At 41.0% G+C, this 23,128-nt stretch overlaps 1 protein-coding gene across 1 annotated transcript; it reads left to right on the forward strand.

The window, feature by feature from the left end:
* The first annotated feature begins 1,150 nt into the window (after positions 1-1,150).
* LOC112310239 (zinc finger protein 432) lies at positions 1,151-21,642 on the forward strand. The gene is made up of 4 exons (XM_053914930.2): positions 1,151-1,295; positions 11,692-11,818; positions 12,957-13,052; positions 19,347-21,642. Exons 1-4 carry the CDS (start codon positions 1,221-1,223, stop codon positions 21,065-21,067), a joined length of 2,019 nt encoding a protein of 672 aa, XP_053770905.1. The 5' UTR covers positions 1,151-1,220; the 3' UTR covers positions 21,068-21,642.
* The last annotated feature ends 1,486 nt before the right edge of the window (positions 21,643-23,128 follow it).

Consider the following 23,128-nt stretch of genomic DNA (forward strand, 5'->3'; position numbering starts at 1 on the left):
GGAGATGGTTCACTCCATGCATCAGGGCCACACCTGCCCTGACTAACTATGGCAGCCAAGAAAGGCTGAGAATACGGGATTGCTATGAGGTGTAGCCAATTGTGGGAGGAGTCAGAAATGGTGTTGCAGAGGAAGATTCTCACTGGGATTTAAACCCAGGTGCAGCAGCCATGCTGTTTCTTAACCACTCGGTTTTGGGAGCAGAGAGGCAGCTCCCTTGACCATTTGGTTAAGGAAGCAGGAAAGCAAGATGTAGTATCCATGCAGAGCTCTCTCCTAGCAGTTTGAAAGAATGCAGAGAAACAGTGTAGGACTAGGGACGGAGACAATGAGAGACAATGGGAGAAAATACAGAGAGGACAATGCAAAACCATGCAGGAAGAAAAGGGTGAAAAGACTCTTGCTGGTGGGCCATAAGAAGTTGCCACAGGGTTTTGAATTAAGAACTGGAGATCACAGCGACACAGCTGATGGCTGGGGACTGCGGGAGACCTGCCCAGCTGAGCATGGATTACTGGGAGGAACTGGGAGTCTAGCCAAGCTACAGACTTCTATTTCTTTTTCCTGGGATATGGTACCCCGACTGGCCTGGTTGGGCACCTTGACCAGGAACCAGACTGCAACCTAGGCATGTGACCTGGTTGGGAATCAAACCAGCAACCTTTTGCTTTGCGGGATGATGCCCAATCAGTTGAGCCATACTGGAGCCATACTGGTCAGGGCAACATGTCATATCGTAATTGTGGCATCTGTTGTCTCTGCCACCATTCTCATCCACCAAGCCTGGTAAGGCCCTTTATGAAGTATAATACTATGTTTTATTAATCTTGATATCACCCATATATGTATAGTGTTTGGTCAGTAGGTACACATATACATATATATGATTCTTGGTTAGCTAGAGGATTCGATGGCTATGCATTATAGAAAATGTCTAATTTGCTGAAGACTGGATTATAATAGCAGAATATTCCAGTAGTACTTTCCTTATACTACAAAGTGTTTTTTTTTAAACTACTTCTATTGATGTAGCCTGTATGATGAAAATAAGCAGAATAATTTCCTATACATTCCTACTGTATGTCAATAAAAGGGAAACACTTCCTATTAAACAAGACCGTGTTATTACAGGAATCACTGACGCTGGAGGATGTAGCCATGGAATTCACCTGGGAGGAGTGGCAGCTCCTGGACCTGGACAAGAAGGACCTTACAGGGATATGATGTTGGAGAACTACAGCAACCCAGTATCAGTGGGTGAGGACAGCTTCCCGGTGTCACTCAGAGGGTACCCAGTAAGTGGCCTTTCCTCTTAGCTGCTTAATGCTTCAGAGTCTCTGTAGTGCTCTCAAGTGGTAGATTCTCAGATTCCTCTTTGGCTCCAGACAAGAGTATACAATGTTCCCTCTCCCAAGAGAAAAGCCTCTGCTTTGCTGATGTGAGAACTGTAGAATCCTTAAAATATAGCATTCTCCCATCTTGACATCCTAATCCAATTTCATGTGTCAAAGTCTGTTATTTACTATGAACAGGGTATCAAGCCAGCAAACCAAATACATTCTTCAAGTGAATGAAGGAATGAAGGGAAGAACCCTAGACAATAGAAAGCAAAGCCCATAGTAGAACCTGTCTAGGTGAGAACCAGCAAAGTAGGCCGCCAGGGAATGCATATTCCGAGCAGAGAAGGTGTCACAGTGTGAGAGTATCTGAGGAAATCTAAACAGCAGCTCCTCATATCCTTCTTCCTGTCTGAGACCTTACTCTTTGTAGGAGTTTAGAGGAAAATACACCTTTTTCCTCTTTGAGATCTGATCCCAGATGATCCCTGTTTGTTTTATGTACATCTTGATTTTTTTTGGTTGTTTGCCAAGTTCTCATCTTACTAGGTTTGTCAGATCATCTCCTTTTTTGTCCATTGCCACAGTGCTTCTTTCTACTTCTTCCACCTCCATTGCTTGAAATTCTACCCTCCAGGCCTTGTTCCAAAGAGAGGTCTTAGAATTCAGCATAGTCTTTAACTAGAGCATCTCCTTGCTGCATCGGGAAATAGTGATTTCCCTTCTTAACATTCATCCCCATGTTGGATGCTGTGCCCACACCCTAACCTGACCTCTGTGTTTATATGGTTTCTTAACATCTTGCTATAGACTAAATGTTTATGTACCCTGAAAATTCATATGTGGAAATCCTAACCCCCAAAGGGATGATTTTAGGAGATTAGGCCTTTGAGAGGTGATTAGGTCTTAAAGGCCGTTGCTAGAACTGAATCTGCTGGTGCCTTGATCTTGGACTTCTCAGCCTCCAGAAATATGAGAAATAAATTTTTGTTGTTTTGAGTTATAGTAGACGGACTAAGACAATTGTCTTTGCCCCTCTCTGATATTGTCCAAAGGTTCTGTTTACCATTTCTTGCCCTGTTCTCATAATTCTTAAATCTTCCTTCCATTCTATATAATAAGCTCATATTCTCTATAAAAGATTCCTAAATTCACATCTCTCTTAATAATTTCTGATTTGCACACTTGTGCCATATTTTTTTTCTCCACAGAAACTCCTGAATGAATTCAGACTTTTTGTTAGAAGAACTAAAATCATCTTCCCTACAAGAAAATATCTCCCACCTTCCTCTTTTTTCTTTTTTTTTTTAAGTTTAGGGTCTTCTAACAGTTTAGAAAGATGAATATCTAATAAAGTAGGTTAAGAAAGAGCAGTGGTAGAGCTACCATGTATTTTTGTCTGTTCTTTATTATCTTAGTAGTTTCATGCTATGCATGTACCATAACCAACCTATTGCCTATGAGAAAAATGTAAGATATTGTATTTACAGCCATTGTTGTAAGTTTATCATGTATATAACATTCAAAAAGAACTGTGTTCTCAATTGAGAAAAAGGTACAAAATGGAAAATCCACAATTTTGATAACTGAAATACCAATTGTTTTTAGTACTTTATTATATTGGGTGTCTTGTCTTTCTTGGGCTTTTTTAGTTAGCTAATGTATGAATACATTAGATACTTTTGGTTTTTAATTGAGATTTCACATAGCTTGCATGTTAATTCTTTGGTTCTTTTCTGTTTCTATTAACCCGTAGCATTATTTTAATAAATGTTACAATACCAACTTGAAAGAAAGAAAGAGAAAGAGTGAGCAGTGGTGAGGTAGGGAGTTTACAAATAGTTGGTGAGGTTGGAAGACCCAAGAAAGGCTGATTCCCCAGAAGTAGAACAAGAATGTATTTCAAGGAAGATATAGCCATAAACATTATCTGCAGTTGCCACTTCATGAAGTAAGTAAGATATGAATAAGGGACGTGTATTTGAAGATTTAGTGTTTTCTTCCCGTTCATACATGTGTATATGTATTGAGAGACTCAAAATCTGCCTGAATATAGAAGAACAGAAAAGGAGTAGGATTCCAGGATAAGTAAATTAAAAAGCATGAGCACTTTGGTCCAAGATGGGAGAATGTATAAATGAAAAGTAAAATCCCCTTGAGATATATTGGAGAAGAACCCTTATTTGTATTTGTTTATGGGCCTGTCATTTTTAAGAGTTGCCATCATTTCAAAGATCCCATCTTCTCTGTGATGTGCTTCATTGGACATGTGATTTTCCTTTTTTTTTCATACCTTCTTACCGTTATGAGGGAGGCATTTGTCATATTTCCTCTACCCAGTCATTCTCTTGATGCAATAAGGACATCCTGCTTAAAAACAACAAACCTAAGTCCTGCTTAGGGAACAAGAAATAGGGAGTTTGCTATGCAGTTGATGCCTTATATATTTGTCTCAAGCCCGGGATTATTGGATCAGTTCACTCCAGTATGTGTGTATGTATATTTAAAGATTTTATTTATTTATTTTTAAAGAGAGGAGTAGGGAGAAAGAGAGGGAGAGAAACATCAATGTGTGGTTGCCTCTCATGTGCCCCTACTGGGGACCTGGCCTGCAACCCAGGCATGTGCCCTGACGGGGAATCAAACCTGTGTCCCCTTCGGTTCACAGGCTGGGACTCAATCCACTGAGCCACACCAGCCTGGGCCAATAGACTTTTTTAATCAGCTAAATGTAGCCATCTCAGTACTTATTAAAAAAAATTTTTTTAATCCTCAAATGAGGATATGTTTTTATTACTTTTAGAGAGAGGTGGGGGAGGGGAGAGGGAAACACAGTGAGAGAGAGAAGCATCAATTCATTGCCTCCCATAACCACTCCAACCAGGATTGAACCTTCAACCTAGGTATGTGCCCTGACTGGGAATTGAACCCCCCAACCGTCTGTGTACAGAGTGATGCTCCAACTGAACCTCTGGCCAGGGATCAACACATACTTGATTCTGTAATGCAATCATTAGATAATTGACAACAGCAAAATTTCATGATTGATTTGTTTTACAAGGATCACCTTGTATAGGTGAGGTAGTACAGGCCAAGGGTGTAAGCGGGGACAGTTCTACCATCTCACTTCAGAGTCTAGGCTAGCATAATACTGATGGAGGAGTCAGAAGATGAAACTGATTTGCAGCTTTGACCTGTGGCAACATGATTTTATCAGGTACATTCTGAGAATTATAAAGGCTTATGGGGTTGAACATAATGTGAGCAAATAGATGAACCTGATGTCTGTGCCACAGCCCACGTTCTAAAGATCTCTGGTTCTAATTCAGGGCTTGGGCCATTATGAATGGGAGATGGAGCAGGGCTGGAAATGGGTAGTAGGCCTGCAAATGGCTGGCAAAGACCTCTTGGTGAGCTGATACAGATGCACACGACTGGGGGAGATCCAATTCTTTGAGGTCATTGTATTTTTTGAATGTTCATAGAAATTTCATTTGCAATATCCAAAGAAAACTGGGAACAACCCAAAGGTCCACCAACTGATGAACGATTAAACACATTTTGGAATACCCATACAGTGGAATACTGAGCAATAAAAGGAACAAACTTAATGATGCTTCAGAACTATTATGTGGTCCCCAGAGACTATTTCTTCTACACAGACTCGGGGCTTCCCCCCAAATGACCGGGCCCACGATGCAAACACTGTATTTTTGTATCGCCGGCTCGCTTTTTTTGTCAAGTGTGCTTAAGTTTTTATATGGCCTCTAAATCCGTTCTCAACTAGACTAATGACTGAGGTGTCCAGGTGACTGAGGCATCGCAGCCGCAATGGCTGCTCAGGATGAGCGACACGCCCGTTTGGTCCTGGCGGGCTCCAGCCTTGATGAAAAACAAGGCGTCGTTCACCTTCCCGTACAAAACATATGAATTTACTCTCACGTCACCTTTGCCTTCTGTGACCTCAAGCCTCTGAAAACCTGTCCAGGTTCCCATTCCACTCAGGGCTAATGTGTCAAAAACGGGAGAGTTTCGGCTGTGGTCTCACCTGCGCAGAGTATGCACGCCTGCGCCTGCGCAGAAGCCTCCTTACGGCCAGCGTACAAAGATGGCCGCCCCCAGGGTGCCGAGGTGTCGGCGACGCAGGTATATTACCTCATAAAGGAAAGCAGAAACCTGCATTCCGTTCTCCATAGAAACGCTACAGCAACGCCGCGAGCTTCAGTCTGGTGTTCTCCAGAGCGGAGGCCAGTAGGGAGAGAAGTTAGAAGAGCAAGTTAGGCCCTGGAGAGGTCTTTGGGCGCAATCATAGGGGGGCTCTGGTAGTCAGTGATTAAAGCTCTGAACAGATCTGGAGGTCAGAGTTCAGAGTCTTCGTGGATCACCCTGCCTGCGGGTGGGCTGGTGTTTGTGACCACGGTGTCCGGGTCAGGACCTGGAATAGCTTGGATCCAGTGATCGAGGAACCATTAAGGGAGGTCAGTGTGTTCGTGTGTCTGATCTGGTTTTTGGTATTAATTCGGTGTGGGATGGGGGTGGGGGGACAGTGACCACTGTCTTTTGAGCCAAGATGTGTGACAGCAGAAGCTTGGAGGCTCAGGGGCCCTGGTGCTTCTGTTTTCAGCTTGGGCTGCTGGACCAAGTCCCTCCTCCACAAATTTTCTAGTCCTTTTGGTTCTCCCACATCATCCTCTCCCTTTCAACTCGCAGAAGTAAAAGTTTTGGGGGTAGACGAACCATTAAGAATATTTTAAATTATTCTGTTTTGCCATGTATAATGCACACTTTTTGCCTAAATTTTGAGGGAAAAATAAGGGTGCACATTATACGTGGGCAGCACTAAAAGCCGTGAGTGTGCATTATACATAAGAGTGCATTATACACAACAAAATATGGTAATAAGCTTTTTATTTAAGATTCTGTTTTCATTTTCCTCCTGCAAGGTTATTGTGTATTTCCTTTCAGGTTCTATGTGTGAGTATATGAGGCCTGCCATTTTCCCAGTACTTAATATTTTTTAACTGTTTAAACATTTTTTATTTATAACTCATATTCCTTCTTTCTCTTCTTTTTTCCCCTGTGTTCATTGTTCCTCATATTGAAGTGTGTATATGAACAAGGTCTATAAAGACTTAATAAGGTATGTAGGCAGCATAATTTAAAGGAAAGGTTTACGGTTCCTCACTGTCCATATGGCTTCATTTCTATAATTGTTCTGAAAATTACTTTCCACTTTCCCTTTCACATTCAATGTACTTTTATATCTTCAGGGTCTTATGTTTTAATACCTGAGGTAGGATCCCTAGGGAGCCAAATAAAGACATGGAAATACTTGGAACTATGTGTTAAGGTGAGCACACAGCAAGTAATGTTGCTCTTTATCCCACAGGTTTTGGCAAGAGATAAGAAAAGAATGAGGAAAGAAGAGGTTCCAGGACCTACATATTGCCCCTTCTGGGAACACTGTTGAATGGATAGTGAGATTTCTAACTAGAAATTTAGGGTGCATCAAAGAAGACAAAGATAAGAGTATACCAGTTGCTGACCATTTCCTAAAACAGAAGAAAATGATCCAGGCTCAGGTGACTTTAGGTTTATTCTCTTTTCTACTTCCTAATAGATTTGTAGAGACCTGTAAAATTAGTTCACTCTCTAGACTGAAATACACATTGAATCTAACTCCAACATCATGGCAAAGAATATAGTATTCATATGATTCTGAGTAAATAACTAACGTTAGAATGTAGCGTGTAACTGAAGGATCCTCTAGTTACGTTAGCTGTCAGCTTGTGTCTAGTGTCTGTGGCAGCCAACACAAGAGAACTGTGCTGTTACAGGATATGTACAATTTCCTACGTTGTATAGGAGGTGAGGAGACAGCATATGGTTCCTCAGGGGCTGTCAATGTTTCATGACATGCAGGTCTCGGGAAAAATGTTATGTTCTTCCTTGAGGTGATGGGGTGGACAGTGTTTTGAGCTTCTAGTAAAGGCAGAAGCAGATTTTGGACTGCTGTTTATTCCAAGGTCCCTCAGAGACCCATGTGGGAAGAAACCACACAAACTCAGTGAAGACAATTTTATCAGGGACCAATGCAAGTCACTCAAAGGACTTACTCAGCATTGTGTCTCTTTGGGTTTATTCAGTAATAAAACCTAAATGGCCTAGGAAAATGGGAGTATTGTATGGCTTTCAAATGGTCCTCCATCAACAGGTAGCTGAGCTGGCATGAAAGTTCAGGTTTGGCCTTGGATAGCTGTAAGAAATTTTGTCTGGTAAGAGCTTGGATTATTGGATTCTAGGGTGTTGGATTTATAACTTCACGTCACATTAGAAAATGGAGAACCCTTCCCTATTTTCATACCCAGTTCTGCCTTCCTCTGCCCTCCTCTTCTTTCTTTACTTTTATTTTCTGTAATTATACAAATTACAGATACATTTTAAAGAAAAAATGTTAATGATGGAGTGAGTGCACATAGGCATAAAAAGTGAATTCCCCTTTCATAGCATCCTTCCTTGTCCCCTCAAACTGCTTTAACAGATGTTTGCTAGTGTGTCTTGCTGTCACTAAATATGTGTGTGCACTTACATGTATGTGCTTATTTACAAATGTATGTGGATTTATGTACATATCCGAGTACATAAACACATGTTACAACATGTGTGTATCAGTGGACTCATACTTCAAATAATATAACCTGTTTGCCTATGATGGTATAATTTAAGCATCTAAAGGAATAATGACTGCAATTGATTGGTATATATTAACACATAAAATTCCAGTTGTCCACAGTCATACTAAAAAACATGAGTTACACTGTGTAAAGCATCTAGATGAGTGCTGACTGCATAGTAAGTGATAAGTGGGATCACCCATGCCTTCAGTCTTTGCCAGTACTTAATAATGGGACATTATAAAATTGCATAGCTTTCAGCCATCTGAATGGCCCAATATTCTTTTTTTTCTTTTTAAAGATTGTATTTATTCTTAAAGAGAGGGGAAGGGAGGGAGAAAGAGAGGGAGAGAAACATCGACATGCAAGAGAAACATTGATTGGTTGTCTCTCACATGCCCCAAACCGGGGACCTGGCCTGCAATCCTGGTATGTGCCCTGACTGGGAATTGAACAGGTGACCTTTTCGGATCATAGGCCAGTGCTCATTCCACTAAGCCACACCAGCCAGGGCATGGCCTGATATTCTTTAGGCTTATTTTACATTTTCCTCTGCATGGGTGAGGTTGAAATCCTTGTATATTTTTTGATCAATTGGATTTTTTCCTCTTGTGAAATGCCTGTCCTTATCATTTTTGCATTTAAAAAAACTATTTTTTTACTGATTAATAACAGATGTTTATATCCACTATATATTGATCCTTTTGTTTATTAAAAATATTTCTCTAGCTTGTCAGTTTTCTTTTAGCTTTGCCCATGCTGTCTTTTCAACTCAGATGTTTTAATTTTTCCCATCACAAAACTTGTTGCTTATTTTCTTTGGCTTGTGATGTGGACATTCTTCATTCATGTTCTCTTCTCGCTATTGCTTTCATACATTCTTTTGTTTTATGGTTAGCACTTTAAACAGGAAAAAGGTATTTGAACCTAAGTTCTTGTTTTTCCAAATGGATCTTCATCTCCTATGAAATAACTCAGAACGTGATCAGATCAGCAATGTTAAGAATTTGCAGCCCCTACCAATTCTGTTCTCTTTTCTATGTAGTAATTTCTGCAATAACATGGGGATAGATTATCTTATAGTTTTCCCCTGTCTGGCCATTTCGTTGACAAGCAGGTCTCAATTCATTTTCTGGTGGCATTGGGCCTAGGCTGAAGGACCACAGGATTAGGACATTGAAAATAGTCCACACTTCTGAGCTGTTTTTATTCACAGCACTTCTGACACCAAACATGTGGATATTTTTCTCACACGTACCCACTCTGCAACTCTCGGGACACCAGCTGGGTGTCCTACAATTCCACTCAATTCCAACATTAACTACCTGGAGGCAGCATCAGATCCAGCAGGTTAGGAGCCCAGTCCCACAAAACTGCCCTCACTTTAGATGCCAGTTGAAACGAAAGTCCCAGGTTGTCACCTCTACTTCTGATGACCATCTCTAAACTTGGGGGTCCCCACAACTCCCTTCTCAAGTTTGACAATTTGCTGGAATGATTCACAGAACTCAGGAAAGCACTTTATGTACATCTAGTTTATTATAAAGGCTGTAACTCAGGATTAGCCACATGGAAGAGATGCAGAGGGCAAGGCATGGGGGAAGGGTGCAGAGGTCCTCTCAGCACCACCAGGTCAACACCTCGGTGTGTTCACCAACCCGGGAGCTCTCCAAACCTGTTGTTTAGGGGATTTAATGGGAGTTTAATTGTGTAAGCATGATTGATTAAATCACTGGCCATTGGTGATTGAACTCAACCTCCAGTCCCTCGAGGTTGGGTATCTTTCTGGAGACCAGCCCCCATCCTGAAACCATCTCATGTCCCCCAGCTGCTAGTCATCTCATTAGCATGCAGAAGACAGTCATCACTCCAGAGAGTCCAAGAGTTTTAGAACTGTGCGGGGAACCAGGGACGAAGACCAGATATGTTTATCATTTTTTTCTGGCTCCTGTTGTCTTTGTTTTAGTAAATTTTGTCTTTCTTTTGATAGTGATGCATCTTTTCTTTCTGGTTATTTTCATAATCTGATTTTTGCAACTGGTCTGCTGTATGTAGTTTCAGCTGAACGTGTCTATATGCAGATTTCCTGCCTGGCTTTGCTGGCTTACTGAGTTATAGGAAGTTTAGTCAGTTCTGAAAATTCTCATTCCTGAGATCTTTGTATGCTTCTCTGTTTCTGTATAATCTCTTCCAAAAACTACATACAGGCCTTCATTAGACTTTTCTTTATCCTCCATATTTATTAAATTCCCCTTTGTATCTTCAGTCTCTTTGTGGGGCTGCTTCATGTTGGGGGGTGTTTTTATTTTTATGTCTATTGATTTATTGGTTTGTGAGAGATTTGTTGTTCTACTTATTTATAAATTCATCGATTGATTCTTGTATGTGCCCTGACCAAGGATCGAACCCCCAGCGTTGGTATATGGGACAACTCTCTAAGCAACTGAGCTACCTGGCCAGGGCTTGGGTTATTTTTTAAACTGTATATGCCAGTTTACTGATTATCTCTTCAGTGTATCTAATATGTTAACCTTTTGTGAAAAAACAATAAATATGCGTAATACATTGGTCTCTGCCCCTAGTTTCTGAAACAGGGCTCCTAAAACTCCTTGTAATTTGCTAAGTGATAAGATACTAGGAGCATCTTTTGTTCTAATATTTGGTCTTTGACCTCAGTTCCCGACAGAGTTTCTAAATGCCTTCAAATTTCCTGGGTGATAGTAGTGTCTATTGTTCTAATGAGGTGACTAATGGGTTTGCAGATGGGAGCTGGTCAGCAGAAAGATCAAGCCATGATCAGAAACTTGGAATTTTCAGCTCTATACCCCTTTATCCAGAAAGGGGATAAGGGCTAGAAATAGAGTTAATGATCAGTCGTGGCTACATGATGGAGCCTCCATGCAAAACCTGAAGGTATTGGGTTTGGACAGCTTCTGGGTTGGTGAACACCTTGCCTGGTGCATCTCTGCCATCTGGATGTGTATCTGTACCCTTTATCATATCCTTTTATAATAAACTGGTAAACAGTAAACAAACTTTTTCCTGAGTTGCTCTAGCAAATTAATCAAACCCAAGGAGGGCATTGGAACCTTCAATTATAGCTGGTCAGTCAGAAGCACAGATGACAACCTGTACTTGTACTGAAGTGGGGGTTAGGGGAGCAGTCTTACAGGATTGAGCCCTTAACCTGTGGGATCTGACACTGTCTCCAGGTAGATAGTGTCAGAACTGAGATGAATTGTAGGAAACCCAGCTGGTGTTGGAGTATTGCTTGGTAGTGGGTTAAAAAAGAACACATTGGAATTGGTGTCAGAATCATAGTTGAGCCCTGATGGGTGTGGCCCAGTGGGTTGGGCATTGTTCTGCAAAGCAAAAGGTTGTTGGTTTGATTCCCCATCAGGGCACATGCCTAGGTTGCAGGTTTGCGTGCATCCCAGGTCGGGGTGCATGTGAGAGGCAACCAAGCAATGTTTCTCTCCCTTTCTTTTTCCCTCCCTACCCCTCTCTCTGAAAGGAAGGAAGGGGGGAGGGAGGGAGGGAGGGAAGGAAGGAAGGAAGGAAGGAAGGAAGGAAGGAAGGAAGGAAGAATCATCATTAATATGAGCTGAACAACTTCCTTTATATTATTTATGAACCAGTAAAATAAAAACACTCCATTAAACAGGACCGTGTTATTACAGGAATCGCTGATGCTAGAGGATGTGGCCGTGGACTTCACTTGGGAGGAGTGGCAGCTCCTGGACCCTGACCAGAAGGACCTGTACAGGGACGTGATGTTGGAGAACTACAGCAACCTGGTGTCAGTGGGTGAGGACAGCTCCTGGTGTCACTCATAGGGCACCCAGTCGGTGGTCTCTCCTTTCCCAGATGCTTACACTTGGGAGTCACTGCAGTGCTCTAAATGGCAGATGTTTAGTGCCTCCTGATAAAAGGATTTAATATACTATGAGCTGTACCAACACAACTGACACCAAATGTGTGGGGTTTTCCACACCAACAACCAACTCTCCAACTCTTCAAGTACCATCTGGGTGTCCTGCAGCTCAATTCAATTCAGTTTTGACACCACGCAGAGTTAGTATCAGACTCCACAGATTTAAGGGTTCACTACCACACGACCACCCTCACTTCAGATGCTAGTTGTAAGTATTGGGTATCCAGGGTACCCACACTTCTGTGGAAGTTGGCTATAAATCTGTCCAACTTGGCTCTAAGTAGGTTGTTCCCACAACCCCCAGCCCTAACTTAGGTTTAATAATTTGCTAGAGTGGCTTATAGAACTCAGGAAGGCATTATTACCATTTTCAGTTTATTATAAAGTCAAAAACTCCGGAACAGCCAAATGGAAGAGATACTTAGGGTGAAGTGTGGAGTAAGAGGTGCAGACCCTCCATGCCCTCTCCAGGCACACCACCCTCCCAGCACTTCCACATGGTCACCAAACGTGAAACCTGGTTTATGGACAGTCCATTATATAAGCCTGATTGCTTAAATCCTTGGCCATTGGTGATTAACTCCACCTTCAGCCCCCTCCCTCTCCACAATGAAGGGCAGGGTTGGAGCTGAAGGTTCCAGACCTCTATTGATGCCTTTGCCTGTCTGGAGTAGCCCCCACTCTGAAGCTATCTAGGGGCCCCCAGCTACCAGTCATCTCCTCGGCACACAGAAGACACTCCTCACTCCCATTCCTGAGAGTCCAGGAAAGTTAGAAGTTCTGTGTCAGTAACTGGAACTTAGACTATGAAAAAAAAAAATGCTCCCATCATGCCATTCACTTAGGAACTTACAAGGGCTTTAGGAGCTCTCTGCCTGGAACTGATGTCACATGTGCCCTCTCCTGAGAGAAAAGTCTGTAACATGTGCAAACTGTCTATAGTCGCTTAAACACAACATTCTCCTACCTTGACAGACCCCAATCAAATCTTCCCTCATTTCCTATGATCAGGGTATCAAGTCAGCAAACCAGATGTTCTCTCCAAGTTGGAACAAAGGGAAGAACCGTGGACAACAGAGTATGAACTCCGTAGTCTGGTCCATCCAGGTAAGTGGGTGAGAGCCAACAAGTCAGGTGTAGGGGAGGAAAATGATTTTCTTTTTATCCTTCTAAGTTCTTCTGGCTGGGCTAACAATCAAATTGATATGAAAGAGGTTAATAGGGGGAAATAACCAAATTTCTTATGTATGTACATACAGGCGCTCCATAAGAATATGGGGTAGTTGAGGTAAGGATAAGGAAGCAGAGAGGGTTGTGATTTGGGGCTTCCAAGCAGAGGAAATCAATTCACATGGAGATGGAAAAGCCAATATTTGGTAAATAAATATTTGCTGGGCCACAGAGAGGACGTGGATCAAGAGGGCCTCGCTAGGTGCGTCCCTGTCACACCTAGCTCATAGTAAACAACATTTATCTGTGATGATATATGCCTTCCTGGAGCAGGGCCTCTGTCTAAATTCTTAAAGGCAGTAAGGGGGAACATCAGAGGTTTTTCCTGAGTTTTCATAAGTTCTTCTGTATTTTGAAATAGCTTAAAATAATTGATATCTCATAAGGTATCTTTTGGGATGGCAAAACCTGCTTCCACTTACGAGTCACTGCAGAAGTCATATTCTAGTCAGAGTAGGCTGGGGCGGGGAGCAGAATTTGAGGAAACATAAATAGTGTCTCCATATCTCTCTCCACAGCAGAACTTTTCTTTAGGTCTTTAAAGGGACAGAAACCCGTTTTTGTCTTTTCTGAGAACTGAACCTTACTTATTTTATCTGACATCCTTATAACTAGTGTTTTGAACTCTGCATCTGGTAGATTGCTTGTCTCCATTTGCTTTAGTTCTTTTTCTGGAGTTTTGTTCATTCATTTAGGACCTGTTTCTTTATCTCTTTATTTTGGCTGCCTCCCTATGTTTGTTTCTATGTATTAGGTAGAGCTGCTATGTCTCCCAGTCTTGGTAAAGTGGCCTTATGTAGTAGGTGTCCTGTAGGGCCCAGTGGCACAGCTTCCCCTGTCACGTGAGCTGGGCACTTCAAGTGCACCCCTGTGTGGGCTGTGTGCACACTGCTGTTGTAGTTGAGCTTTGATCGTTGTTGGCACATCAGTGGGAGGGATTCACCCCCCAGGTCAGTCGGCTGCAAGGACCAGCTACAGCCACTGTGGAGGATCTGCTGATCTGCTGTGTACAGACTACTCACTTCAGTGGGGCTCAGGTATCTGCCGAGTTTACCCCTTGAGTGCGTTGCTCATGGAGGTGGTTGGGTGGTGCTTTGGCGTGATCTTAAATTATCCACCAGGTATGCTGACTCTGGGGTCTCCTGGGAAGTACAGGCCAAGGTCAGCTACCACCTGTGCCCTGTCCGGGGCCACCCAGCATGAGCTACAAAGAGATCTGCTGATCGCTGCTTCTTGTGCTAGGTTTGCAGATACCTGGGAGAGGCCAAGCTGTGAATCAAGGCTGGCTGCCACTAGTGTCAGGCCTTGGGCCACTTAGCAAGAGGTATATGGTACACAGAAGCCAGATGATGCTTGTTTGAGAGATTTTAGGAAAGTTGGCGGCATGAGCCAAGACAGACCATTTGTATAGAAAGCCACTGGAAAGACCTTGAGTGGGCCCACAAGTTGGGTGGGGTGGGGTCTGACGGAATTGCAGGGTGAACAGTGTTAGCCAAGTTGATGGAGACTCAGAGATGGTGCCTGTTTGCCAGCTGTGTCAGGGAAGGGCTCAGCAAAGGAACAATGACCTCTACAAGCACTTCTTTGAGGAGAAAGCTATCCCTTCAGCTCTTGCTCTGATGACAGACAATTTAGTTTAACTCCGTATGTCCCTGGTGCCTTTTAGCTGCTGCCCAAGTGCTGGAACTCAGAGGGAGGTGAGTCCGAGTAGGTCCATGTGGGTCCTTTAAGAGGAACTGCCTGGGATTCCAGGAGCCCTTTGTTTCACATGGCGACATTCTCCCTTGGTTTTCACACCTATAATTATGGGGACTTCTTTTCTCAGAACTGGAACCCTGGGCTGTGGGGGCCTGGTAGGCCTGGGACCCCTGGCTCCTCAGGGGAGACCTCTGCAGCTGAGATATTCCTTCCAATTTTTAACCACCACACCTGGGTATGGGACCAGCCCATGGGGAGTCTCCATCTCTCCTACCGTTCTTGATGTAGCTTGTTCTTTATGTCCTTAGTTATAGGACTGATGTTCAGCTAGAGTTCAGGCAATTCCGAATGATGGATATCCTGTAGTTTAGCTGTAATTTTGATGTGGTTGTAGGAGGTTTTGAGTGCCATGTTTACCTATACTTGCCATCTTGACCAGAAACCCTTTCCACTGTATTCTTAATCCTTAACATTTTCCTCCACTTTCATGAATTAATTAAGCTCTTTCTTTTCTCTGAAGGAGACTCCAAATTTATATCTCCTTTAATATTGTCTAACATATACTGTTAGTTTTAAATATTTTACTGGCTTGAGATTTCCAAGTTTTTCGTGAGCAATAGGAATCATCTTCCTTTCACAAAAAACCGCTTTCCACCATCCTATTTCAGTATTAGTGTCTCTTTTAGTGTGGGATATATCTTGTTTCCTGTCCCTGCCGGCATTACAAGAATGTTCTCCACCTGTGGTGCCCTCATCTTAAAGGTCCCTGCTGTGTTTCTGTTGACTGTGTAACTTGAAAAGACAGTGTTACATCCTATATCAGTTCTAGCCCAAGTCGTAGCTTATGCCTGCTTCAGTTTACTTACTTTGTACCTTTGATATTTCTGATTTTCCTTTAGTTCATCTTAGGTGTCAGCATTTTATTCATTTCCCTTTGTTTTTCCCAATATATTCTTGTTTGGTTTTTTAAACAGCTATATTGAGATAATTGATACATACCTTACAATTTGTCGACTGAAACATACAATTCAGTGTTTTGTAGTTTATTAACAGTTATATAACCATATCAAAGTCACTTTTGGAAGATTTTCATCACTTTATCACTTTATGAAAAACCACTGTGGCCCTGGCTGGGTGGCTCGCCTGGTTGAGATGTCATCCCATACACCAAGAGGTTGTGGTTTTGATTCCCAGTGGGGGCACGTATCTAGGCTGCGGGTTCGAACCCTAGTTGAGGAGCATACAGGAGGCAAGTGAACAATGTTTCTCTCTCACATTGATGTTTCTTTCTCTTTCTCTCTCCTCCCCTTCCTTTCTCTAAAATCAATAAGAAAATTTTTAAAAATGCTTTCTCCTAAGTCCCAGGCTAGGCAACCATTAATCTACTTTCTACCTCCATAGATTTGTTTGTTCTTGGTATTTGATATAAATGGAATCATAAAATATGTGGTCTTTTGAGTCTGGCTTCTTTCATTTGGCATTTTTTTGAGATTTTTTTATGTTTTAGCAAGTTTCAGTACTTCGTTCCTTTTTATGGCCAAATAAGAGTCCACTGTATGCATCTGCCACATTTTTGTTACCCATTCATTTACTCAGTCTATTGATGGACTTTTGGGTTCTTTCCACTTTTTGGCTTTTATGCTTTCATTTTTTCTAGATATATACCTAGGGATGGTCCTTGGGTCATACGGAATCCAGGAAGTGTCTAACTGTGGGGCTTCTGGACTGATGGACAGGATTACCTTTTCCTGGCCATGACATGTGACAATACACACAGGGCTTTGCCAACTAAGGAAACTCACCTGAGCCTTTGTTGTCCAGAGTCTGTTTTAGGGCTCAGATACATATTGCCTCCATGGCTGACCTTTGGTCTCTCTAGAAGTTGGTCTTATACTTGTAGTCCCCAGTTTCTCTAGAGGTCATAACTGATCTGATTTAGCCCAAAGTCCCTATCAAAAATCACACTGTCAGACTGTCTGGTGGCCAAAGCCACCAGGCAAACGAAGACACTTCTATCAGAACATTCCAGAGGTCTAGAGATCGCCTCCCAGTAGTCAAGGGCAAGCGCTAGACCTCTCTCTGGGTGAGGTCAAATCTTTACTGAAGGTAACTGTAAATATGAATAATAAAGGGACTAATTTAGAAAAATAGAGGAAATAGAGCTTATAGCAATAGAATAGGAATGACTGCATGAAATGTACAAGGTATGTGTACATTTGAATTAGGAAGATGATGCTATGAGTTAGGAATGAAGGCATGACACGCATGAGGAAACATACAAGGCCATGGGTTGACTATCAAAAAGGTGGCCTAAAGTTGGGCAAATTAAAGCCACTCTTAGAAGGTTTCCGCAGGAGGAAGAATAGAGTGGAAACATGCATTAATGGAGTATTCACAGAGGTATATGCTGTTATTGCCAGGATGATTGATTGCATTTCAAATGTAGTTGAGATAGCATAGTGGAGAGTTGGTTGGTTTTGTATTTTTGTAGCTCTACTTTGTCTTAACTTTCACCTGGGTGTTAGTAGTATAACAATAATAAGGAACAAGCAAACATTCTAAGAAAAACTGAAGATAAAGCTGACAACCTAGATCTTCAAGGACGAAGTTGTTCCTTTAGTACAAACTAACTGTTGCCAAGGAGATATAAGTGTAGAATTACTGAACTGGATGCTGCTGGTGGCAAGCTAGGGAATAAGTACATCAGGGACATCAAAATGGTAAAATTTTGGATATGACTTTTGTACTGAATGCCGAATGTGATTGAAAAAGGTGACAGTTTCCATGTCCCATGCAGCATATTAGCTTCTGAAGATGACTATGTGATACACTGGCCAGCTGCAAGTTTTCTTATTAATCACCGTTACCTTATTTTGTTATGAGTGAAATATATGATAACATGACATAACTAGCCCTGGCTGGTGTGGCTCGGTTGGAGCATTGTTCCATAACTGAAAGTTTGCAGGTTTGATTCCCAGTCAGGGAACATATTTAGGTTGCAGGTTTCATTCCTGGTCAAGGTGCATATGATCCCTGGTCTGGGCACGTACAGGAGGCAACCAGTCAATGCTGCTCTCTCGCACTGATGTTTCTTTCTCCCTTCCTCTCTCTAAAAGAGCAATGAAAAAAAATGTCCTCAGGTGAGGATAAAAAAACAAAACAAACAAATAAAAAACAATATAGCTAGACTAAAGGCTGGAGTGTTGATTAATATGAGTTGTCACTCAATGTGATTGATGTTTCTGGAAAGTTAGCTTGATTGGTGGTCTATAGAAGGGCAAATTTAGGAACAGAATTATGATGTAAGAGTCTGTCCCAGCTCACTTTAGTTCAAATTCTGAAGACCTTCCATTCTTAGTTGCTAGATAATGAATATGTTTATTCAGTGTATCCCAGTATGCATTTTCTCTGTCTCTGTAGTCAGAATTTGGTGCCTCTAAGTGGACCTTAAAGAATCCCAAAACCGTAACTGTTGCAATGTCTACCTTGGTTTGTACCTTTATCACTTTTCATACTACATGTCCTTTCAACATATCACCCAGTCTCCTTTTCTTGAATATAGATATATAATGATTATTTCCATATTGTTATCTCCATTTATACCTCCAACCGATCTTGATGTCTATAGTACATATCTAATAATCATCTCATGGTTTATGTTCCGCAATGCATACTTCTACACTTTCTGGATTTTAGTAACAGTCCTCATTTGATTTGAAATGCTTCTGCCTACTCAGTGGCTCAAGTCATGTAGTTAGCAGAGCAATCCTGGATTCTTCACTTTCATTAACCACTCTCCCCACAGAACCTTTGTGTTCAATTTTGTCTTTTCTTTATGCAGAATATCCTGATTTCCACCATCTCCATTACTCCTTTAATCCATGTTTAACGATCTCCAACTCCATTCTTTTGTTGTTGTTGTTGTTTTCCTTTTATTCGTTGTCCATAGATTTAAGATCAGTAAAAGTAAGGCATATTTTATATATTTCAAACACCAGCGCAGTGCTGGTAAATGGAAGCCATTCAGTAAGTAATTTGGGGTTGAACAAATGTAATCCTCATCACTTGGATTAATTTTCTCTTCCACCTCTGGGATCTGGTTCTTTCCACGTTCTGTGGAATGCTGTTCATCCAAACCCTGTAGTTTGCTGTGAACAATGATTTGCTTGTATTTTACTACCTCTACATGTTTTGCAAGGTCCCAAAGCAGCCAAATCTACATAAATTGACAACTATATATCCTTAATGGTATACTAACTACTTTTTCCTTTTGGTTTGTTTATATTATTGTGTTTTTTACTAATGTGCAAGAACATTTGCACGCAGTGTTTCTTTTATAGTGTTATCACATGGTTGTCACTGAAGTGTCATTATTTAAGAAAACACCAAGGAAAAAAAATAAAACAGTTTAAAAAGAAACAGTTTTGTTCCAAATAAGTTTATAAAAGAATTTATTGTTTTCTTCTTTCCTAGACACTGACAAAGTTGATAATTATCTCCAGGATCACTGGGAAAATCAAAGAATGCTGAAAGGTACGGAACAAAACCACAAACAAAATACATTTGAAAATATTGTTCTTCAAAGCAAAAGTCATTTTCCTTTCAGGCAAAATCATGGTATGTTTGAGTTTTACTTGAAAACTCTGAAATCAAATTTAAGTTTGGTCAAACAAAGTAAAAGCTATGAAACTAAGATCTCTACTAAATCGAATGGAGATGGAAAGTCATTTCAGCATGGCAAGCATGAAGATTTTCATCTTAGAGTTAAATTCCCTGTCAGTGCAAAACCCATCAGCAATAAGTCCCAGATCATTAAGCATCAGAGAACTCATGAAGTAGAGAAAGCCCACATGTGCAGTGAATGTGGGAAAGCCTTCGTTAAGAAGTCTCAGCTCACTGATCATGAGAGAGTTCACACAGGAGAGAAACCTTATGGATGCAGTCTTTGTGCGAAAGTATTCTCCAGAAAGTCCAGGCTCAATGAACATCAGAGAATTCACGAAAGAGAGAAATCCTTTATATGCGGTGACTGTGGCAAAGTCTTCACCACGAAGAGCCGTCTGATTGAACACCAGCGAATTCACACTGGAGAAAAACCTTATGTGTGCAGTGAATGTGGAAAAGGCTTTCCGGGGAAGCGTAATCTCATTGTACATCAACGAAATCATACTGGAGAGAAATGCTTTGTCTGTAGTGAATGTGGGAAAGGCTTCACTGGGAAGAGCATGCTCATCATACATCAGCGAACTCATACAGGAGAGAAACCCTACACCTGCAGTGAGTGTGGGAAAGCCTTCACCACGAAGCACTATGTCCTCATACATCAACGAAATCATACAGGAGAGAAACCACATGTATGCAAGGAGTGTGGGAAAGGATTCACCATGAAGAGCCGTCTGATTGAACATCAGCGAACTCACACTGGAGAGAAACCCTATGTGTGCAGTGAATGTGGAAAAGGCTTTCCCAGGAAGAGTAACCTCATTGTGCATCAGAGAAATCATACAGTAGAGAAATCCTATGTATGTGGTGAATGTGGGAAAGGCTTTACTGTGAAGAGCATGCTTGTCATACATCAGCGAACACACACTGGAGAGAAACCCTACACCTGCAGTGAGTGTGGGAAAGGCTTCCCCTTGAAGAGTCGGCTGGTCGTACATCAGCGAACACATACTGGAGAGAAGCCGTACAGATGCAGTGAATGTGGGAAAGGCTTCATTGTGAATAGTGGGCTGATGTTACACCAGCGAACTCATACTGGAGAGAAACCGTATATATGCAATAAATGTGGAAAAGGTTTTGCCTTTAAGAGCAATCTTGTGGTACATCAGCGGACTCATACTGGAGAGAAACCCTTTTCCTGCAGTGAATGTGGAAAAGGCTTCACCATGAAACGCTATCTCATCGTACATCAGCAAACTCACACAGGAGAGAAATCCTATATATGCAATGAATGTGGAAAAGGCTTCACCATGGAAACTGAGCTCATTTTACATCAGCAAATCCATACTGGAGAGAAACCTTATGCATGCAATGAATGTGGGAAAGGGTTTGCTGTGAAAAGTCGTCTAATCGTTCATCAACGAACTCATACAGGAGAAAAACCTTTTGTGTGCAGTGAGTGTGGGAAAGGCTTCTCTTCAAAGAGAAATCTCCTTGTACATCATAGAACTCATACTGGCAATAAACCCTAACAATGCAAAGAATATGTCACGCTTTCAGGAAGAAAATATGCCTTGTACAAAATCAGAGGCTTCACACAGGAAAGACTTATTTTATATGTACTGCTGTGGAAAACCCTATTCATACAGTATTGATCTCACAACCTACCAGGGAAGTTACACAAGAGACAAACCGTATGTATGCAATTAGTGCGAGAAAACCTTCAACACATTTGGCACCCACTGTACATCAAAGAACTTATAAAAATAAAAAATAGAGACCCTATGGATTCAATGATTTAGGTAACCTTTCTCTTACTGTCAAAACTGATTAATACACACAGCAAATGTGTAGGTCAAGGTACATAATCCTTTGCAGAGTCTGAATTTATTACATACAAGTGAACTCGTGTAAGGGGCAAACCGTGATAGTTCAGTGTAGTGTGCTCTTAGCATACTTAAATATAGTCGGTGTAGATTAGCCTGGTGCTAGATATTCAGCAATGGGAAATTAAGGAATTTGCATTGGAGTGAAATTTAATGAGTGCACAGAATGTGCTAGTGCCTTCAGCAATCAAGTACCTCACACTCTATGTCAAAATGAACATGTGGGAAAAAAACTAATACATTCAGTGCAGAGAAGTCTTGAGGAAGTGTTTCTAGGTAATTATATTTCTGAAAAGTATATGCTAATATAAATCTTAAGTATGGAGAGATTAGGAAGGCCTTTTATGGTAATAAAGACTATCTCATTAGTGATTATAATAGATCATCAGTGAGCTCATACATAGTAGCAATATGATGAACATGGGAAAAACTTTGCATAGAAATAAACCTTAATAGTTACCTTATATTCATGCTGGAGAATAATTTTTGGATGGCAAAGAATGTGGCAGAATTCATAATTTCTCATGAATTCATACATAAGTAAAGTTGTTAGGAATACACTTAACATAGAGTGACTTCAGCGAAATATCAGAGAATTCATGAAGGAAAGAAACTTCATGAAAATGTTGTATAATTGAGTTTTCTAAGCCAACTCTAAACTTACTATATAGCCAATGTCCATTCTGGGACAGGATACCTTGAACCATATTCTCAATGATTCTGTAATTTTTAAGTAGGCAATTCTCAACACATTACATTTTAATGTTATATACAAGCAGGAAAGCCCACTTCGTATCATTATATGATTAACTCTTGCATTTCTTAGGCTCTGAATTCATCTCTTTCAAACCATTCTGTACATCATAAGTGAAAGGAATATTCTTATAAATGTGATTCCACATATTTTATGTATTTACCCAAATATGTAAATTTAAAAAACATCTTAAATGTGATTTTTCTACAATTTGTTTTACAATAGTCTTAGACTCACAAGAATTTACAAATTATACAAAGTTCCTAAGTACCTTTACTGAGCCTCTTCATTGGTATTACCTTACAGAACCATCATATATCATCAAAACCAATAAAATGACATTGATACAATGCTGTTAATAAACTGTAGACCTTATTTGGATTTCACTAGTTTATTCTTGCTTTCCTTTGTATGAGATTGTTTGTTTTGGGTTTTGGTATAGAGTTCTAAGAAATTTTATCACATATATAGATTTTTGTAAATCCCACCACCGTCAGGATGAGAGTTGTGCCAATCCAAAGAAACATCATCCTGCTACCCCTTTATGGTCACACTTTCCCCTCAACCCCGACCCATAGCCGCCACTGATCAGTGCTCCATAACTCTAATTTTGTCATTAGGAGAATGCTCTCAAAATGAAACGTATGTACCCTTTGAGATACTGTTTTTTTCCTCACTCAGCAAATTGGATAAGATACATCCAATTTGTTGGGTGTATAAATAGTTTTCCTTTCTTTTATTACTGAGCAGTATTTTTCTGTATGGATGTACCATAGTTTGTTCATCTGTTCACTTTTGATGGACGTTTGAATTGTTTCCAGTGTTTCATTGTCATGAATAAAGATGTTATGAACATTTGTGTACCCAGTTTTGTTTTTCTGGGATAAGTACCAAGGAGTCATATGCTAAGTTAGTGTGGAACTTCATAAGAAACTGCCCAACTTTTCCAAAGT

This window comes from Desmodus rotundus, chromosome 12 (genome assembly GCF_022682495.2).
Source record: "Desmodus rotundus isolate HL8 chromosome 12, HLdesRot8A.1, whole genome shotgun sequence".
Taxonomy (NCBI): domain Eukaryota; kingdom Metazoa; phylum Chordata; class Mammalia; order Chiroptera; family Phyllostomidae; genus Desmodus; species Desmodus rotundus.